The sequence below is a fragment of the Carassius auratus genome, chromosome 22 (genome assembly GCF_003368295.1).
Source record: "Carassius auratus strain Wakin chromosome 22, ASM336829v1, whole genome shotgun sequence".
Lineage (NCBI taxonomy): Eukaryota > Metazoa > Chordata > Actinopteri > Cypriniformes > Cyprinidae > Carassius > Carassius auratus.
The window spans coordinates 19,302,180-19,322,875 of NC_039264.1; the positions used below are offsets into that span (position 1 = coordinate 19,302,180).

The window sequence follows — 20,696 nt, forward strand, 5'->3', positions numbered from 1 at the left end:
ACCCCAGCACCCCCCATTTTTAAAACAGCTAGAATGTAAACACACAGATTATAGCCTATATATTTACTCCATAAACTAAATATACAAACATGAAAAACAGTGATAGATGGGTCTCTAACCCTTTATGCTGAAGAGAAAATCCAACACAACTTTGAGGGGACCAAGCCAAACATGATTAGGCTATGTTTATCTGCCCAGCTAGCAACACTGGACATCAACCACACGGCATAGGCTAATAACCTTTTTTTCATATACTGTCTACTTTCTATAACAGTTCTTTCTAATAAGATACTAAACAGTACTGTTAGACAGATTGCTAACTAATAAACACAGAGAATGCAAGCATTGTTTGCTCTGGCGTTCTCAGCGCCGCCAAAATAAAGGTCTGTCGCGCAGTCAAAATAAAATTTACCGTGCTTGCGTCACTCCCTTACCCCTCCTACCAGTTCCTATGGCCACTTGGCCAGTGTGAACGCAAACAGCAAAACCGAGTTTGGGGGGAGTAGTTCTTAGAACTGTTTAGAAGTGGACAGTTCCTAGAACTAAGTTCCTATAACTGCGGCTATAGTCGCAACCCGTTACATACATACTGCCTTGTAAAATAAGGGAATTTTTATAGTTTTGGATTGTTTTTGAAAGAGATGTGCATTTTACATTTCGGATGATTGAGACTATACTCCACCCATTCAATGAGCCATGTGCTTCACAAGATGGAATAGGGAAAAAATACCTCAATCTTCTTTTACAACTGCAATGGCTGGCGCAGGTACACTATTAAGATAGCGTCGCTGGATGATATAGGTCTTCTCCATCAGAGGTTCAGCTCTCTCAGCACCACTCATGCCTTCCTCTGAGTAGATGTTGAGGAGATGACTTTTGATGCCATCTAATGATTGCTCAGTTTCGCCAACTGGGACTTCCACAGGACACCACCTTACACAGCCGTACTGATCTACAGGGCCTCTTGTCATGCCTCTGCCTTCATCTGGTACCTGACTGTGCGTCCTCTCTCTGCGTCGTCTCACTAGTGTGTTGTTCCTGGTTTTATATTCCACCCTAGTTTTTATTTGCTGCAGAAAAGAATGACAACCATCTCCAAGCATGTCTCCATTTTTTGCAACGTCAGCAAAACATTTCGGATGGCTCCTTACAATGCTTCGAGCAATGTTGTGACACATTGTTCTGTTTGGGTTAGGCTCATGATCCAACATCTGATCAACCACTGCCCTAACCATATCTTTTCTATCGCTTGGTGATGGTCTTGTATTATTTGTCAGTGCCTTTCGAATAGCTGCTGGCATCCTATCCCAGTTGACCTCGAAGGCTACATGCCATGGTCTGCCAAGCGGCAAGGATGGAGATGAAATGGTGTCTTGAGTGCATGGGAAGTTGGAAGGAGTGTTTAAGGAGCTGGGGACAACGTTTGGAGTGACAGGAACCAGTTCCAGTTGAACTATTGCGAGTCCTACACACAAGAGAACAGATTATTACATAAAGGGCGAGAGAAGGTACTCCATCTGTGTTTGATTATCGCTCTGAATCCGATCTGGATGTAGTCTTTGACAAAAAAAAAATGTATTTTCTTATTTTTGCTCATGTTTTTTTTATTTTTTAAGGTGCCCTAGAATTTGAAATTTAATTTATCTTGGCATAGTTAAATAACAAGAGTTCAGTACATGGACATGACATACAGTGAGTCTCAAACACCATGCATGTGTGTGGGAGAAATTTGGAGTTATCTGAAGAAAATATTGTGAAAGGCTTATTTGCTGCATGCATTTTCGTGTTGGATAGCCGCAGATGTGGAACTTCATCGCCGAGGAAGCACGCAGATAACTGTGGTAAGAAAGCAGTTCTATCGAACAGTATTTTTCAAATGTAACACTGTTCAGTACAGGATGTGTGGTGTGAAGGCGTGTTTGAACCCAAAATGGTCAGATGTAGGCTATACGAAATTGCGTGGCAGATATAGTGTTGTAGCCGCATCAGTTCGATTGGTAAAATGTGATAAGGCTACTCAGTTTTATGGTAACGTTAGCCATGTTCTTCAAGTACCGGCCTTATGACAGCTTCGGCTGAACTTGTCCTTGTGTTAATTGTCGTGTAATAACTTCTGTATGACCTGGCAATAAACATTTTTGTAATTGTGTCTATAATGTGATTGGCTAAACTTATTTTATTTCGGTCGAGTGTCGGTTCTATTTTAAGCGTGTCGGGTGCGGATTTTAATTAGTGCAGCTGTCGGAAAACGGGTCGGATGCCGTTTGAAGCTCTGCGGGTACGAATTTACAAAATCATAATAAAAAAAAACAAAAAAAAACTTTGGCCAAGAAATTGTTTACTTTGGGCAGATTTCTAACCCAACTGACCGACCGAGTAGATGCTATATTCATACTATATTTACACTTATGTAATGCTGCCTTTCTTCAAAAATGTTGTTTTTTTCTTAATTTTATGCATTATATGCATTAGTTTTAACTTTATTTTTATTCTATTCAATTTTATTTAACTTTAGATTATTCAACTTTTCAATGGGAAAGTATCAAAAATATAGTTACCTTTAAAGCCATTCAGTAACTTTCGACACTGAATAGGTCGAAGGTATTTCTCTATGTCTTTTTCTTGAACCAAAGCAAGGTCTTCCTTGCTTTCCACACCAAGCTCTTGCAACCCATACAGCAGTGAAGTCAGAGTTTCTTCAGAGAGACCAGGTATGAATGACAGCACCACTTCTTTCATCATTACTTCATCCATTTTCTGAAAAAAGAGTTTGAGCAGACATACAAACAATTCCATTTGTCAAATTACTATGGTTATATACACAATGTTTGAGCTTTATTATTGCAACAGACTATACCTAAAAGAGTGGAACTATATATAACTCATCATTATATATATATATATATATATATATATATATATATATATATATATATATAAATATATATATATATATATATATATATATATATAAATATATATAAATATATATATATATATATATATATATATATATATATATATATATATATATATATATATATATAACTCAATCATTCCTGACCAAACTAAAAGTTTCCAAGAGTTTACTGCACTTTTCAGTCACACTGTCCATTTTCCATGTTGATTACAAACAAATTATGTTTCCTCACACTTTAATGTTACATGTTACATATCTGTTGTTTGTATGTCTGCTCAAACTTAGCGGCCACTGATTTAATAACAAATGATCATTGCGACAGAAGCGGATCAATCAAAACTAACTTTAGACGGAAAATAACTTAACACTGCTATAAAGCCAAAACAATCTCTGTAACCTTAAATTATACACTTATCTCTGTAAAGCTGCTTTGAAACAATCTACATTGTTAAAAGCGCTATATAAGGAAAAAAATAATAAAATGTACAAGTTGTCCAACATTTCCACAACAGATATCTTTCCACTATATACTAACTATATACACTGCTATACACTATAAACTAACTATTTACACTACTATACACTATATACTAACTTGGGAAATACAATCAAACTATTTACACCTATATAGAAAAACACATTTAGTAAGCAAAACATTGTCTAAAGTAATTGACAAAAGGAATGTATTAATTGAATCTGGATGTAATGAACTAGGATATTAAAGAAACCAATTACAGTTTAGACAAATATACTATTGAAATAGTTTAATAGTTTATTTAATACAGGCAGGGATGGTATCATTTTCTTTTTTTCTTCAGCATTTTTTTTTTTTATCACACCTATAAACCACCAGCTCTGGGCATATAAATTTTAACCGTGTGATGAATTATAAAAGAATGACTTTAAGCTTAAACAAGCTTAAAATATGAACAGTTTTACAATCAGTTATTTTTATTTATTTTTTTTGTTAATCACTGTGATGAGAACATGTACTACAGAACATATGGTAGTAAAGCAGAACCTGTGCCATAGCTTAAAAAAATGTTATTAAAAGGAACACCCAATAAGTTTACTTCTTGTGTGTGCATTTCTACCTGCTTGCTCCACTCGTCACATCAATTCCGGCTACCTCTGACAAGTGCTAGTTCAAACTGCCTCTGGAAAAGAATGGTGGAGAGCAATTAGTGATATATCATATACTTTATATGATGGAAGAGGATAATAGTCAAGCAAATCCTTTTGCTCGATGCAAACATAATCCTCTTGGGCTGCTCCTAATTCACAATAGACACCCATGTCGCTCAGCTTCACAAAAGTATGTTTCTGAGTCACAAACTGCACAGACTCATTAAGAGCAATGATAAGATTAATCTTTCCCACAGAAAGTTCTCTATCAGTACTCTCAAGCAAAACACACATCCCCTTTCGGTATACTGTGCCTTTCACTGTGACTTCATTGCAAGCTACTGCAGACTGTGACTCAAAATTTTGACCAGCTACTGAAGCCCTGATCCTGTCATTGTAATCACTCACATAAAACTCTGTACCCTTATCAACATGCACATCTGAAGGAAAGAGTCTGCCTGCACTCAGGTAGGCTTGCAATAGTTGGTGTCTTTCTGCAAGAGTTTTGCAAAGATTCTTAAAGTTGTGCAATTTCCTAGCACACTGCTTGAAGAAGGTGTGTTTGCTCTCGAACCGTAACGTCCACAGGCGTATAAGTGGGCCAAAGTGAAGAATCAGCTCTGGGTAATGGCACAGATAGTGATGCTTGGGTTTTAATGGACTGGCAGGGAAAAGCCTTTGACGACTGAAGATATATTCTTCAATAAGGACTTTAAGATATGCCACTTGGCCTGTTGTAATGGTTGGTGCACAAACAAGCTCCACAATCTCTCTCAGCTGCAGAATGAGTTGCCATACTTCATTTTCAGAAGGATCTTTAATTCTGTCACCCACAAAAAGAGGTAGCAACCTCAGAAAGCACCAGTTTTGAACTGCATGTCCACTTAAGCGTTCACTACCAGGAGACATGTCTGCTGGTTTGCTGCTGGCATCATTTCCTTGATATTTGAATTGATTTTTACATCTGTTTAATTGTAAGTAGGTAAAGTGCTTCTCCTGAACCAAGTGACCAACAAACAAGGCAAGGTCATAAGACACAATACCCTCAAACAAGTCATGCCCCAGACATGGCGGGAGCCCTGGCTGGCAAACATGAAAATAATTAAGCTGGTTAAAAGGAGAGTCCATCTTGATGCCGCATACTGTAGCAGTAGCACTGGTGTCTAAACCTTGCAAATGACTTTGATAGGATTGTGCAGTTCTTGAAGTCCCACACGTGTATGGTTCATTCATGAATGCATTTCTGTCAATCTCACAGTAGCGGCAGAAATGGCTTGCCCGACTGAAGTTTTCGACAAATCCCCCAATGCAATGTGATCCCAGGTTGTCTCCTGAAATGGCGAGTAAAGCTCCTTTTACTACTCTGCCATCATTTGTCAAAATACCTTCTTCCTCTAGAAGTTTGAGGTCAGTGATCAATGGTTCAAAAACTTTGTTCATGCCAAAGTATTTAAAATCTTTCTCCCTACATAGGAGGACAAGTTGCATTTGATCTATTGTGGATCTATTGTGAGGCAAAATGTCAGTCAGGGTCATGTAAACAGCTAAAACCTTGTGTTTTTTTTTCCCTGAACCAAGTGGATTCACAACCTCAAAAGCATCTTGATATAGGATCACACCAACAGAGGAAGGCTCTGTTTTCAACAGCTGATTGCCCTTAAATCCCTCTCCATCTCTCACATCCTGAATTATATTTTCAGTAGCTGGTTGCAAATGTGTGGCGACATATTGTTCTCTTACAGATTTACTTTTGAACAGTATAGCTAACGTCTCATGGATGGGAATATACTGGGAAAAGCACTCGTTACCATTTTCATCACTGCCCAAAAGAAAAGGCACAGGCTCAACATAGTTGAAACTGGTTTTAAAAAAACCCTTCCTTTTTTGGTCTGTACTCAAAATGTCCCTGTTACCCACCTTAAGAAGATCTTCCCTGTTAATTTCATCAATGATGTTGCTTATAGTGTCCTCTTGGATTCCAATTTCTTTCAGTTTCTTAGTTAAAATCATAAGGGAATGTGATAAGCCAATTTCATGGGCATTTTGAAAGTCCTCAATGATTGTCTGTATGGTACTGGCTGGTAGCAATAACTTTCCTTGTAAGTTAAGATACAGAAGGGCAAGATTTTGCAAATAGAGAGTTTCATCTACAGCAAATGGCCCCTCTGGCTCATTATCATCCACAACAGAAGTATCAGAACATGGCTGACTATGCAGACTACTAGGCTCAGCAGGATCGGACACATCTAACAAGGTGTGATCTAGATTTTTGTGTTTCCTTGAAAAATGTGAGGCTAAAGTGGATGCAACTGTAAAGCTGCAATCACAACCTCTGACTGGGCATTTGATTTCTAATCCCTCATGTATGTGTGACTTCAAATGCTTGATGAGGGAGCTTACGGTGTCACATGCAACTGTACAAAACGGAGCAACACATTTTAAGGCAAATTGCTTGCAAGGTCGCACAGATGATCCAAGCCCTTTATGCTCTCTATACATATGAGTTGTCAAAATATTTGTTTTGCGATACATCCTAGAGCAATCAGGCACACCGCAGTTGTACTTAAAGTTAGGAGCATTGCTATGCAGCTTTGAGTGCTGAATAAACTCACTAACAGTCTCAGACACATGCTCACATAAACTGAATTTACAGTTGAACATTGTGTTCTTCAGTTGAGAAAAACTAAATACAGGGCTTTTTTAAACTAGCAATTTTGGATGTAGCTAGCAGATTGCCCTTATAACACCAACATACTGTATTTGGATCACCCACACCTAAATTACTAAACACTACTGAACCACATAAAAAGTAATGAACAATATATACACATTAGTTAAAGATAAATGTGAAAATATAGAATCTATTAAGGACTACTTGGGTTTTTAACTTTAAAATAGTGTGTAGTGTAGCTAGAAAGCTACATCACCACCCTGTAGGCTACTGGAAACTAAACTATACGGTTTGTATTTAAGTTGAATATACAAACACCATTACCAGATGACGATTAAAAGACAATAATTACAAACGTATATCCTACAGATACAAATCACTGCAATTACTTTGGACTGTCTAGTTATAACCAACATTAATGTACTGGCAAAACACAGATAAGTGCACATTGGTCTAACAGCGGGAAAACTGCCGCGCAAAACATTTATTTTGGCAGTGGAAAATTCCAGAGACAAGATAAAAAAAAATAAAAATAAAATACATGGACATGCGCACTTCATTTTTCTGTTGACGAGAAAGACAACGGTTGCTCCGTTTCACACACACAGCAGGGAAGAAAATTATAAAGTTACTAATTTGAGATGAATTTAATCCACCTTTGCCCAAATCCACAAACCTCATAATTTATCTAGTTGATAATAACTGTCATAATACCCACATTAAGGCCACATCTTACCTTATAACTTTATTTATCGTCGGTCAATGTAGAAGCTGTGGTAAAAGAGAGAACGCTGTTAGAGTAACTAAGATAAGCTTTAAGTAAAGCTAAAGTTAAATGTTCGACGTTGTATCTAATCAGACATCTCACAGTTAACCTAATACGGTATAATTAACACTACAACCAACGTCTTTTCATTCAAATTTGCGCGCTTAAACGTCGACGCGAGTCTGCTCCAGCTAAGTTACAAAAACATGACAACAGAACCTACAACTAACGCTAATTTGGTTCATACTTTTAAATTACATGCACTATCATATAAAAAACATCAAATTGATAAAGTTTGACATTTAAACACATTTAAACGCCGCAGTTGTCACTCAAAAAAGACGGCATTCACAGTAGTTTCTTGTAAAAGCCCCGCGTCTGCATTATTTTCACAGTAAAAGTCTAAATACGGTATTATATTGTGAATTATCACAGTTAAAGCCTGTGAAGTGGTAATAATGTAATTAACTGTGAAATATTACAGTTATATCTTGTGAAATCCTGGAAAAATTTTACAGTGTGGAAATGGCCTAAGTCCTCCTGAAGTGCTTCTTATTCTTACCCAAAAATACAAAATGGAAGAAATAGTTAGGACTGAACACAATCTTGCTGCTCAAGCTTTGTATGAAAATGTGTATATATATATATATATATATATATATATATATATATATATATATATATATATATATATATATATATATATATATATATATATATTTGCTTCTTTTCCATTTTCCCTTTAATTGTACTTTTACTTTCAATACTTAATTACGTTTTAACATTGAAAAAACCTAATAAAATTGCATGAAATAATTGAAGACTCCCTTCCCAGGTCATGTTTAATTGAAATATATATATATAAAAAAAACATGTCAAGACTTAAAAAAAGGTAATTTCTGATGCAAGCAATATACTTTTATATTAAAATAATGTGAAGAGAACTTCAACTTGTTTGGTGCTGGTACAGTACGAAATGTTGGTTGGTATTTCAATTCCATTCATTTTAACCTTCACTGCACTCTTCTGCTGGTATATGTCAACTGTTGTGGAAGAAAATTGTATTGTGTAGTGAGGCTACTTTTGAATAATGGTTCTAGTAATATCGGTAAGCTGGACTTACATGTCTGCCACCTGATTGTTTAGGTCTTCATGCTCAAAGACATAATCCTTTTTCATAAGGACTATGAATTTATGCGCTGAAGTGCAGTCTTGAACTAAGACTTGGTAGCAAGAGGAATTTCGTAGTTGTACTTCTTATGGTTGAATGTAATCAAGGTGTTTCTGATCTGACTGCATGTAGATAAATGAAACATACAAAACTTAATTTAAACTTAATTAAATAAAAAAATAAAAAATATATACATTTGTAGCTGAACTAAATGTTTAAAATTATGATTGTGACATCCTTTTCTGGATAGGCCGGATAGCCTCAAACGGAAAAGTAATTGGACGAACCACGACATTGACAAAGTCATCTGCAATTTCACAAATCTTAGAAAGTGCTTCCAAAATGGTATAGTAAACCAGTCATTAGATTGTTGATCACTGTTGGGGTCTTAGTAATGATGTCCAGGGTCCTTTCATTTGGGACAAGTATGATCAGTTCAATCTGCCTCTCAGTGTTTTATCTTTTTTCATTGGTAATATCCAATCCAGTCATTTGAGCTGCAGCAGGAATGTAGTCAGCCACACCTGAATAGGAAAGGAAAATAAAAATGTGTTAATGTGTTGACATTTATTAAGTGGGACATTGGTGAAATTAAGAGAAACCAAACCTTTTGGCATAGGTGGTGATAACTGGGGGTTAGCTCTCACACTTGGCTTTAAGATAGGAAATAAGACTTGGATCTTGGTGGCCAGCCACTGCAATATGGATAGTATAGGATAATTGATAGTAATTGCATATTGTTGACACTCTGCAAGCAGTCCTTGGCTATATAGAGGCACATTTTGAATGCTTTATCCTAACACAGGGGTGCCCAATCATACTCATGTAGAGCCACTATCTTGCAGAGAATTAAGGCATCTGAACCAGCTAGTCAAGGTCTTCGGGATTACAAAAAAACTTTTAAGCAAGGGTGTTGGGGCAGGTTGGAACTAAACTCTGAAGTTTATTGGCCTGCCAGGAACAGGATTGTACATCCCTGACATAACAAAAAGAGATAACTAAAATTAATAAAATTTCTTACACCAACATTGTGCTTTCTCAGTAATACACCATCAGCATTCATCTTCCAGTTGTCCTTCACTGCAAAGCAGACCAAAATGATTTGCACCCTTAAAGTGCACCTGTCCAGGTAAGCAGTGAGCTGGTACCCAAAAACTTGCGATCAACTCTGACAACACGTGCAATGATAAAAATAAAAAAAACACTGGAGGATCCAAGTCTTCAAGGAATCTAGACTGCAGTCACGCAAAGACATTTGCCACTTAATAAAATAGAATTAAAATACATCATTCCTGAACAGGCTTAAAACTTTCAATGCTTTTTCCACTAGAGAGTTCCTAGAGTTCTGAAATAAAAAAAAAGGATTGTACAATTTTTACTTAAAGCCAGAAACACACCACACAATTTTCCACAGATTTTCCACTTGCCAACAACAGTAACTGAGGTAAGTGTTTCTTGGGAATGTTGCACAACTACCGTCTATGGTACCACTGGTGTAATTCTCTCCTCGTTGCCCTCTTTGATATTTTCAACTGCTGCCAAAGTTGAAAAACTAGTGTCGGACAAGAATCACATTAGCCCCATTTGTTAACGTGACAGACCATGGTGAAAAGATTAACAATAACTCAAATACTGACAAAAAATAGTCTGTACTGTGCTGTCAAATCATGCACTGGAAGTACAACAGGAAACGCATGACATTCGTACTTGTGATGTCAAACTTTGCCTCCACTTTTAGAGGCAAAAATGTATGGATTTTTTCTTTGGCCATGGATACAGCTTGAACAAAACCAGTATTCAGTCCAATTACAGCAGAAGTCTGTAAGACAATGCTTGGTGAAACCTCATTGGTTAACCTGACATTTTCATTAGATGAGCAACAATGATGGTTTCAATTAGAGGTGGTGTAATAAGAGCCTGGACTGGACATAATGGCAAATAAGAAAAATAAATGTTTCAATACGAATGTGCATTCTCTATTAAATATTGTGGATTTGTATAAATGCCATTCTCTATTTCCAATCAATCTTTAAATAGACTGCTGTACTTTTGAAACTCTTACCCTTAAAATTATCAGCAGCCACTGCAGCAGAGTACAGTACAGACTAAATTCCATGGGTCAACAGCAGGGGTTTGGCATACTGGAAGGCAATGCCATTCTGCATTGCTTTAAGATCTTCTCCTGCCAGCTCAAGTACATGGCCTCCAGTAGTAAGCTATAGATACAATTTGATGGTTAATTCTTGATGGCAACACTGCAAGGGATGGGACTAAAAAAGACCAAGATAGATTGTTGACATTGAAGATTTAAACATCTATATGTTACAAAAATAAATAAATAAATAAATAGCGTAAACTCACATAAGAGCAAACTCAGGAGGTGTGCTCCTTGTCAAGGCTTTCATGTCTGAGTACACAAGACTTGCCACCTGTAGATTTTGTGTAGAGCATGTAGGATATGTCCCCAAAACCTTCAAACTTGCTGTTTTAAGCCTCTCATCAAAACAGAAATAAACACAACTAGACCCCAAAGAACTAGTTAATTACAGACAGGTCCCGAATCTTCCTTTTCTGTCCAAGATACTAGAAAAGGTAGTTTCAGTGAAAATCCCTGTCTTGTACCTCTGTGAAATTCAAAACAAGAATACTTGTTTGATGTTAGAACTTTTACACACAGACTAGAGTACAACAATTTATTCCATGAAATTAAATTATATATGAGCTTAAACTTCTTCAATACGGCAAATAGGTAAGGCCACTCAATTTTATCGAATGCCTTCTCTGCATACAGTGACAGAATGGCTAGATCTTGCTGCAAGCCTCTGGAAGAGTAAATTATGTTAAAAGACACCTAAGATTAGAGGAAGAGTTACGTTTTGGTATGAAGCCCTTTTGATCTGGATGCACCTAATTTCTAATTACTGTATTTAGTGCATACTAAAGTTTTCGCCAGAATTTTGTTTATCTGTATTTAAGAGTGAAATCGGTCTATAAGAACCCAGTTCTTCTGGGAGTTATGGCAGAGCTTGTCATTGATTTTCCAAAAAGGTTTTTATGTCCTGTTTTAAGTCACTGGACTGTAATCGGATATAATATTATTATGATATTTAGTTGTACAAACCTGGGGCATAAGATTACTATCCAGAATTAGATTGTATTTGGCTTTAACTCAAAAAAGCACAATCTATGAACCCATGCGCACCCCTGGTGGAGATCTTAGTTTGCAAAAATCCTGAAATGTAAAATTAAATGCATATAGTAAACTCCAGTCCTTGGGACCTAAATATCTGAACATTTTAGACTTCTTGCTACTTAAAGCTCATCGGTGTGTGTTGTTTCGTTAAACAAGGAGACACCCAAAACATTCTGGGAGGTGTGTCCTGAAGACTGGAGCTCACAATCAGTATGACAAAGCAAAGCATGACTCAATATCTGATTAACCAGTTTGTGTTCCTTTTTGGCAATAGCCTTCAGAGGCAAAACTGCACCCAATTGAACTCTCATGGGAAACAAAGTTATTTGGTTTCCAAATACTGTGATGAAACTTTGTGATGTATTTAATGCTAGCAGGGTGACCAACGTAATGGTGTCCAACTTAGCAGTGACCATGTGCACAGTGGACAAAATGACCTGAGTGAACTCAGGGATGGAAAGTTTGCCTGCCAAGAAGGTCTTTTTGACTAAGGTGCAGACTACAGGAACAGCATCTAAGATCCATTTCCTTAGAAGAATAAAAAATGAATGACAATCTACAAATAGCCATTTCAGACTACTAAAGGGAATATATTGTGTACCTTAAATGTGGTGCAGTTGTTTCCTTCATCTTCAGTGATCAGATATTGGGCCTCACAAATGCCCTGAACTCCATCCTACATCAGAATGAAGATTCATATTTAACATCTAGATTCATATTATGGATAATTAATCTTCATTTCATCAAGTATCACCTCTTGAACCTCAGATGTTCTGGTTCTTCCTGAGGTTGAGCTAAAAGATGTTCAGAATTCCTCTGTGCAGGTTGATAACAGTTGTTGAGACCAAAGAAGGTGTGAATAACTTTCCAACCAAATCATTGGTGTTCTCAAACTTAATAGGAATCAGAAGCTGAGCAGCCACTCCTGAGGAGTGCTTAGTAGCAACAAACATATCTATAGGCCAAATACCACTTTACTCAAACAGCCGAGGATTCGTAAGCTGAAACAAATAAGTACATTTTTAACAATTATATTATTCTTTTCAATTATATCTCTGGTCAGTAACAGAACAAAGCTCCATGTTGGCATTAAACTCTTCTAGTACCCTAAGAAGCAACGTATTCTCAGTTGCAGCACTGATGGAAACCTTGCTGTTGATCTTAATGCCAGCTCTGGCCAGACCTTCCTGGTGATGTATACTGAAGACCATAAATAAAGAAAAGCTTTTGCTGATTTTTGATCTCAAAATGTATGTTTAGTGTCTACTTACCGAAAAATTTATGAATGGACAACAAATATTGATTTGTGCTGTAAATATTTTATTACGCAAATAGAGAGATACATGAGAAAACCACAGTGTAGGAAATCAGCTGCCAAAGGCAATGGTCAATTGTGCTATTTTGACATACCAAATCCAATAACATGATTAGCTCACCAGAGGCAACAGTGTTTTATTTGAACCTTACAGTGGCATAGTGGACAGCCTCTGCTTCTGTATCGTCTGTTGGAGATCCAAAGTATGGGACTGAAGATGCAGGTTTTTTTTCAAAACTAACGCTGGAATAAAGAATGTCTTGATTGTCGGCATCTGCTTTTTGCGTGAAGTCAGAGGGTGCAGTGTTGTTGTGCACTGAGTCACACTGATGGGGGAAAGACAATATGAGAAAAAATCTGCATTTTTAAATAAGTGTATGCAAAATTAAATTTAGTGTCAGCCAACTTTACCTGAACCCCCTCCTCCCCCTTTTCAATCATGTGAGTTTTAGACAAGTTACATATTCTCCTCCTTAAAGAAACACAGGTATTTGTATTTAATTCATTTTTTATTACAACATATATAATATTATATATTTCCCTTCAGTATAGCTTATAATCTTACTGTTTGGTGTTTTTCAAAAACCTAAAACTTCAAATGAAATTTACCGACCTGTACCACAGGATTCCTATGAGAGCAAGAGTCAGAAAAACACACAGTATGACAGCCGTGTTTCTTAGTGCTGTGCTCTCCTCTTGGTCTGTACAAAACAAATTTATTTCAAAAGAGCAATTGCACTCAAATAGGCTGCAACAGTCATTTTACATTCAACAACATGTATCATGAGAGATGTGTTACCTCCCACAGCACAGGAATACTGTTGAAGTTCTTCATCGCTGACTGAGTCCAGGTACAGCTTGTTGACTTTAGTGAATCCATCTGTTACCTGTCGTCCGTTCTTGTACCAGATGTAAGTATGTTTGTTGTTCAGAGTGCATTTAGTTAAACAGTTTAATATCACTTTTACTTCTCCTGAGACAGTGGATGGGCTCCTTGTCACTTGTGTATCTGAAAAACCCAATTGTAATAAGTCAAGCTGAGCCCAACACTGAATTTGACTGACATAGAAAACAAAACCTCATTCATCATTATCAGTTACCTGTAACAGTAAGAGTGACTCCAGGTGATCCTGAGTATTGGTCTGAATTAGTGATGAACCTGAATCGATATTCTCCAGAGTCGATGCTCTTGAGCTCTTTGATTCTCAGTTTGTTCCCCACATACTCCACACGACCAGCAAGCTGATGCTCCTCACGCAGATCCTTTACGTCAGGCCGACCGTAATGCCAGAATGTTTTATTTACAGTATGACCAGAAGGATGTGAGTATGAGCAGGATATGTCTACTGTTGAGCCAACTAAAGCACAGACTCTTCTAGAGGAGTAAGTCACATCCCAGCAGCCGCTCGGAGAAACACCTGAAGAGACGCCGATTATTAATTCGCAAAATTTACACATTTGGTCGAAAAGTGTATTACTTTAATACTCACACAGATACGAGGATGGATGTTTTCTGTCTGCATTAATAAAACAGGAAAATTGGTCATCATTTGTGCTGATTGACACAGTTATATCGCGGGACTCTGTTTCTAAATCCTGTCCGTCCTTCATCCAGTTATAAGAAACTCCAGAGGTGCAGGAAGAGGCACAGATCAGTTTTACTCTCTTATCTGACGTGTCTCTTTCTCTAAACACAGGATTCATCCTCACCTGCAGGACTGAGTTAATGTAACACTTAAGCAAACTTCATCACAAGTCAAATAAAAACAACTGAAGTGACCCGAATCTGGACTCAGATTCACCTGTGACTGTTAGATTAACGGCTGCTGAGCTGAGATGTTTAACTCCATCCTTCATGATGAACATGAGCTGATATTGTCCAGAGTCTCTCTCTCTCACGTCTGATATTGTGAGTGTTGATTGGTAGTTTGTGACCGTCTGCTTCACCCGTCCTGAGTAGTCTGAGTCTAAAGTCAAATCTTCCGGTTCATTATTTTTTCTCCAGTTTGTACTTTGTTTCTTGCTGAACCAGAACCCAGTTTTGATTTCGATGTTGACGTAAGAGCAGCTCAGTGTCACTTCTGACCCCTTCGCAGCACAAATACTCTTCTGACTGCAAGTCACAGAGAGCTGGTCCAGTGTTGCAGGCCCTGAACAAGGAAATGTTTCATTATAGAGATGTTTTAGGAACAGTGTTCATATTAGCTAATATTGCTAAAGCAACAGTGCATGACAGATCTGTTGTCCACATCCATTCAACCTTGTTACTGAATTTAGTTCGGTTTTAAATACTGTCAAAAAGTCTGTTTTAAATGTATCTATATGCATTCATTTTTTATTTTTTTTTTATGTATGAACAGAAAATCCTGTGAGACGAACATTCAGACTGACATTCAGCTCGACTGGACAGTTCAACTGACTTTAAATTATTTTAACAGCTTGAAAACACAGAGCAATGATCAAAATCTATCAAGATAATGACTCTTGAAACATGTAAAAGAGCCACATTTAAATGAAAACATTACAAAGGGAAAATAATAACACAATAATGTTCAGACCTGGAATGAGCAGCAGCAGAATCAACGATGAGAGTCTGGAGTTCATGTTCTTCACTTTGTGTGAATTCACATTTAGGGTACAATGAAGGACAGCTGCTCAACCTGAAAAAAGACACCTACAGTTTCACTATGACTCACTTGAAGGGTCATTACAGTTTACTGATTCATTAGTCTGATATCATCATTCATGCTACCCCATTAAAATCATGAATATAGTCGCATTTTACTTAAGCTGACATTTTAAATTCAATTAAAATTAAGATTTACTTACATTACATTCCTGTTGTTCTCGGACGGTTTTTGCTGTTTTTACAGTCTGTTGTAGAAACTGTTGCTGATTTTCTGCTTATCTTGTTTCCTTCCTCTTTATTTTTGACACACTGGGGGAAATGAAGTTACTTTTTAAGATGCTTACTCTTCAGAAAGCGTTAACCGCCAAACATTACATTTGATCATTTTTCCTGCAAAAACTTTGGTAAAATGGGAATCTTAAGTTCAAGAAAACACATACATACACACATTTATGTATTAATTTACATTCAACTGCACCGTGAGATGCCATTTATTTTATTGGTATAGCCATATGATTATGGGATATCACAAGCAGCAACAGACACATCTTCAATAACCAACAAGATAAATCTTAGAAGACAGGATGCTTTATTATGTTGTTATTCTCTGGACTACAGTAAATATTAAAATCTAAAAGGTAATAAAATGTGTCGTATTTTAGTCGCACAAGACTCAAAAGTCAACAGAAGTCCATGAGACTGTAGCTGGGGTTCAGCACACAGTTAATGGTAATGTGTTACATTCAGCTGGGTCTGCAGCCGAACAGACAAACCAAGATGAGAGTCCAGCAAAAGAGAGATTTGGAGCAAACAAGGACAGTTCACTATGTCGCTGTCTCCAAGCTGTCAGATCACTTTCAGAACATCTTATTATACTACTGGTTATAAACAGATTTTTTTTTTCTTGACCAATGGGTGGTGCTGCCTTTTCAGGAAATCACAGAAGTAACTCTTCCAAGTCTACAGAGCTGTTTAAACAGATCATAGCCCTGCTTGAATTTAAATTTCAAGAAAACACAAGATGTTTTTTTCATTGTTGCTGTTTGTGTGTGTGTGTGTGTGTGTGTCTAGTTATTCATTTATGACGGAACAGTATTCTAAAGTGTTACCTAGAATTCTTTTTCCACAATAACAGTCATCATTACTGTGGTTACAGTTATCTACTGAAATATAAAACCTAGACAGTCATTTAGTTTTGTTTTAGTTTTGTTCATTTGTGAAAAGTAGTCATTGATGACATCACTGGAATTTTACTTCTGACTGTTGCTGGGTGATGATGTCACTGAAAGAACACAATGACATCACTGCAGCAGCTCTGATGGACAATCAGCAGTTATAGATGAAGGCATCTGGAACATCTGAATCTGAGACAAAAAGAAGATTATTAAACATATTTAGAATCAGTTTTGTAGCAATGCATTTCCAATATTATTGCAGATTCTGTATATCAATGATTTCTCACCTCTTTGTTTTTGCTTTCAGTTTGGTTATGAAAGGAGATTTTGATGAAATACCTGTTGAATCATATAATTCATTTACATTCTTATAATCTGAATTAATTTCAATATATGTTGTGCAATTAGATAATTTACTCACCACATCCACAGAGCTGCTATTGTGAGAAACTGAGGTAAAAACACCAGCAGAGTGACGGTATAATGGCTAAACGCTGTGCTGTTCACTGAATCTTCACAACACAAAGAAGTGATTCATGACTTTCAGAGAAACCGCCTGAATGTTGCACACATTTCACACTGAAGCATATGTATCATGAGAGATGTGTTACCTCCTACAGCACAGGAATACTGTTGAAGCTCTTCATCGCTGACTGAGTCCAGGTACAGCTTGTTGACTTTAGTGAATCCATCTGTTACGTGTCGTCCGTTCTTGTACCAGATGTAAGTATGTTTGTTGTTCAGAGTGCATTTAGTTAAACAGTTTAATATCACTTTTACTTCTCCTGAGACAGTGGACGGGCTCCTTGTCACTTGTGTATCTGAAAAACCCAATTGTAATAAGTCAAGCTGAGCCTAACACTGAATTTGACTGACATAGAAAATAAGTAGGTTAAAAAAAAACAGCTTTTACTGAAACCAAGCTGTCCCTTTTGTGTATGTGTGTGTGTGTTTGGGGGGACGGGGTTATTTTCATATTTCCTCCTCAGTATATCACAGTTTGAAAAGGACAGCCTCTGCAGAAGAAGATCAACGCCTACTTCTGCATCATTGTTTCTTTAGCCCTGGCCTCAAGTTCACGTATGTAGAAGGTAAGAGGCCAGTAAATAAGACAGAGAACCAAACACTGGCAGGGTTTGCATGCATCATGAAAAACCTGGAAAATTGTTGGCTAATTTAACCCATCAAAAGTACACACACACAGCAGTGAACACACACACACACTGTGAACACACACCCAGAGCAGTGTGCAGCTATTTATGCTCCGGCACCCGGGCTCATGCAGCCCATCTACTTTATTTGATTCCTGTAGATGTTTTTTTTTTTTTTGCTAAACTACAGTCAGACCATTCTGTTTTTGCTTCAGATTTTGAAATTACATCTCATTTAATTTTATCTATTCTAATTTGAATAAGAAACTGCTCTTGTAGGTAGCCTCTTTGTTTGGATCATGATTAAAATGCAGTGGCTGACATAAAAACAAAAACTCTTTCATCATTATCAGTTACCTGTAACAGTAAGAGTGACTCCAGGTGATCCTGAGTATTGGTCTGAGTCAGTGATGAACCTGAATCGATATTCTCCAGAGTCGATGCTCTTGAGCTCTTTGATTCTCAGTTTGTTCCCCACATACTCCACACGACCAGCAAGCTGATGCTCCTCACGCAGATCCTTTACGTCAGGCCGACCGTAATGCCAGAATGTTTTATTTACAGTATGACCAGAAGGATGTGAGTATGAGCAGGAAATGTCTACTGTTGAGCCAATTAAAGCACAGACTCTTCTAGAGGAGTAAGTCACATCCAAGCAGCCGCTCGGAGAAACACCTGAAGAGACGCCGATTATTAAAACGCAAAATTTACACATTTGGTCAAACAGTGTATTACTTTAATACTCACACAGATACGAGGATGGATGTTTTCTGTCTGCATTAATAAAACAGGAAAATTTGTCATCATTTGGGCTGATTGACACAGTTATATCGCGGGACTCTGTATATCTGAAATCCTGTCCGTCCTTCATCCAGTTATAAGAAACTCCAGAGGTGCAGGAAGAGACACAGGTCAGTTTTACTCTCTTATCTGATGTGTCTCTAAACACAGGATTCATCCTCACCTGCAGGACTGAGTTAATGTAACACTTAAGCAAACTTCATCACAAGTCAAATAAAAACAACTTTAGTGACCCGAATCTGGACTCAGATTCACCTGTGACTGTTAGATTAACGGCTGCTGAGCTGAGATGTTTAACTCCATCCTTCATGATGAACATGAGCTGATATTGTCCAGAGTCTCTCTCTCTCACGTCTGATATTGTGAGTGTTGAATGGTAGTTTGTGACCGTCTGCTTCACCCGTCCTGAGTAGTCTGAGTCTAAAGTCAAATCTTCAGGTTCATTATTTTTTCTCCAGTTTGTACTTTGTTTCTTGCTGAACCAGAACCCAGTTTTGATTTCGATGTTGACGTAAGAGCAGCTCAGTGTCACTTCTGACCCCTTCGCAGCACAAATACTCTTCTGACTGCAAGTCACAGAGAGCTGGTCCAGTGTTGCAGGCCCTGAACAAGGAAACGTTTCATTATAGAGATGTTTTAGGAACAGTGTTCATATTAGCTAATATTGCTAAAGCAACAGTGCATGACACATCTGTTGTCCACATCCATTCAACCTTGTTACTGAATTTAGTTCGGTTTTAAATACTGTCAAAAAGTCTGTTTTAAATGTATCTATATGCATTCATTTTTTATTTTTTTTATGTATGAACAGAAAATCCTGTGAGACGAACATTCAGAATGACATTCAGCTCGACTGGACAGTTCAACTGACTTTAAATTATTTCAACAGCTTGAAAACACAGAGCAAAGATCAAAATCTATCAAGATAATGGCTCTTGAAACATGTCAAAGAGCCACATTTAAATGAAAACATTACAAAGGGAAAATAATAACACAATAATGTTCAGACCTGGAATGAGCAGCAGCAGAATCAACGATGAGAGTCTGGAGTTCATGATCTTCACTTTGTGTGAATTCACATTTAGGGTACAATGAAGGACAGCTGCTCAACCTGAAAAAAGACACCTACAATTTCACTATATTCAATTAAAATTAAGATTTACTTACATTACGTTCCTGTTGTTCTCGGACGGTTTTTGCTGTTTTTACAGTCTGTTGTAGAAACTGTTGCTGATTTTCAGCTTATCTTGTTTCCTTCCTCTTTATTTTTGACACACTGGGGGAAATGAAGTTACTTTTTAAGATGCTTACTCTTCAGAAAGTGTTAACCGCCAAACTCAACTGAGGAATTCAGTATGAGCTGTTAAATGAGCTCTTTAAATTAAACCTCGAGATACTTTGTTGTTTTCTTTTAATAATTGATTTTCTACACGTAATTTCACAAAATCTAAATAGACATTTTCAGCAGATTTTCTTTTTTTAGGGTGAACTATTGCTGTGTTAGTGTTGGTTTTTTAGCAGTAGACTTACCAGAGCCGGCTTTAATGCAAACATTACATTTGATCATTTTTCCTGCAAAAACTTTGGTAAATGGGAATCTTAAGTTCAAGAAAACACATACATACACACATTTATTTATTTATTTACATTCAACTGCACCGTGAGATGCCATTTATTTTATTGGTATAGCCATATGATTATGGGATATCACAAGCAGCAACAGACACATCTTCAATAACCAACAAGATAAATCTTAGAAGACAGGATGCTTTATTATGT

General features: G+C 37.1%; 2 protein-coding genes across 2 annotated transcripts; both read right to left on the reverse strand.

Moving 5' to 3' along the window:
• Positions 1 to 731: 731 nt before the first annotated feature.
• LOC113040518 (uncharacterized) lies at positions 732 to 7,784 on the reverse strand. Its single transcript, XM_026198839.1, has 4 exons — positions 7,453 to 7,784; positions 4,015 to 4,077; positions 2,559 to 2,757; positions 732 to 1,465 (listed from the first exon to the last, which is right to left on the reverse strand). The coding sequence occupies exons 3-4, from the start codon at positions 2,752 to 2,754 to the stop codon at positions 732 to 734; spliced, it is 930 nt and encodes a 309-aa protein (XP_026054624.1). The 5' UTR covers positions 2,755 to 2,757; positions 4,015 to 4,077; positions 7,453 to 7,784.
• A 5,347-nt stretch (positions 7,785 to 13,131) lies between these two features.
• Positions 13,132 to 20,170, reverse strand: LOC113040519 (uncharacterized). Its single transcript, XM_026198840.1, has 17 exons — positions 20,085 to 20,170; positions 19,927 to 20,028; positions 19,173 to 19,520; positions 18,864 to 19,088; positions 18,474 to 18,791; positions 17,577 to 17,786; positions 17,387 to 17,477; positions 17,253 to 17,304; positions 17,115 to 17,154; positions 15,720 to 15,815; positions 14,964 to 15,311; positions 14,652 to 14,879; positions 14,262 to 14,579; positions 13,961 to 14,170; positions 13,775 to 13,862; positions 13,573 to 13,633; positions 13,132 to 13,487 (listed from the first exon to the last, which is right to left on the reverse strand). The coding sequence occupies exons 2-17, from the start codon at positions 19,970 to 19,972 to the stop codon at positions 13,299 to 13,301; spliced, it is 2,868 nt and encodes a 955-aa protein (XP_026054625.1). The 5' UTR covers positions 19,973 to 20,028; positions 20,085 to 20,170; the 3' UTR covers positions 13,132 to 13,298.
• Between the last annotated feature and the right edge of the window lie 526 nt (positions 20,171 to 20,696).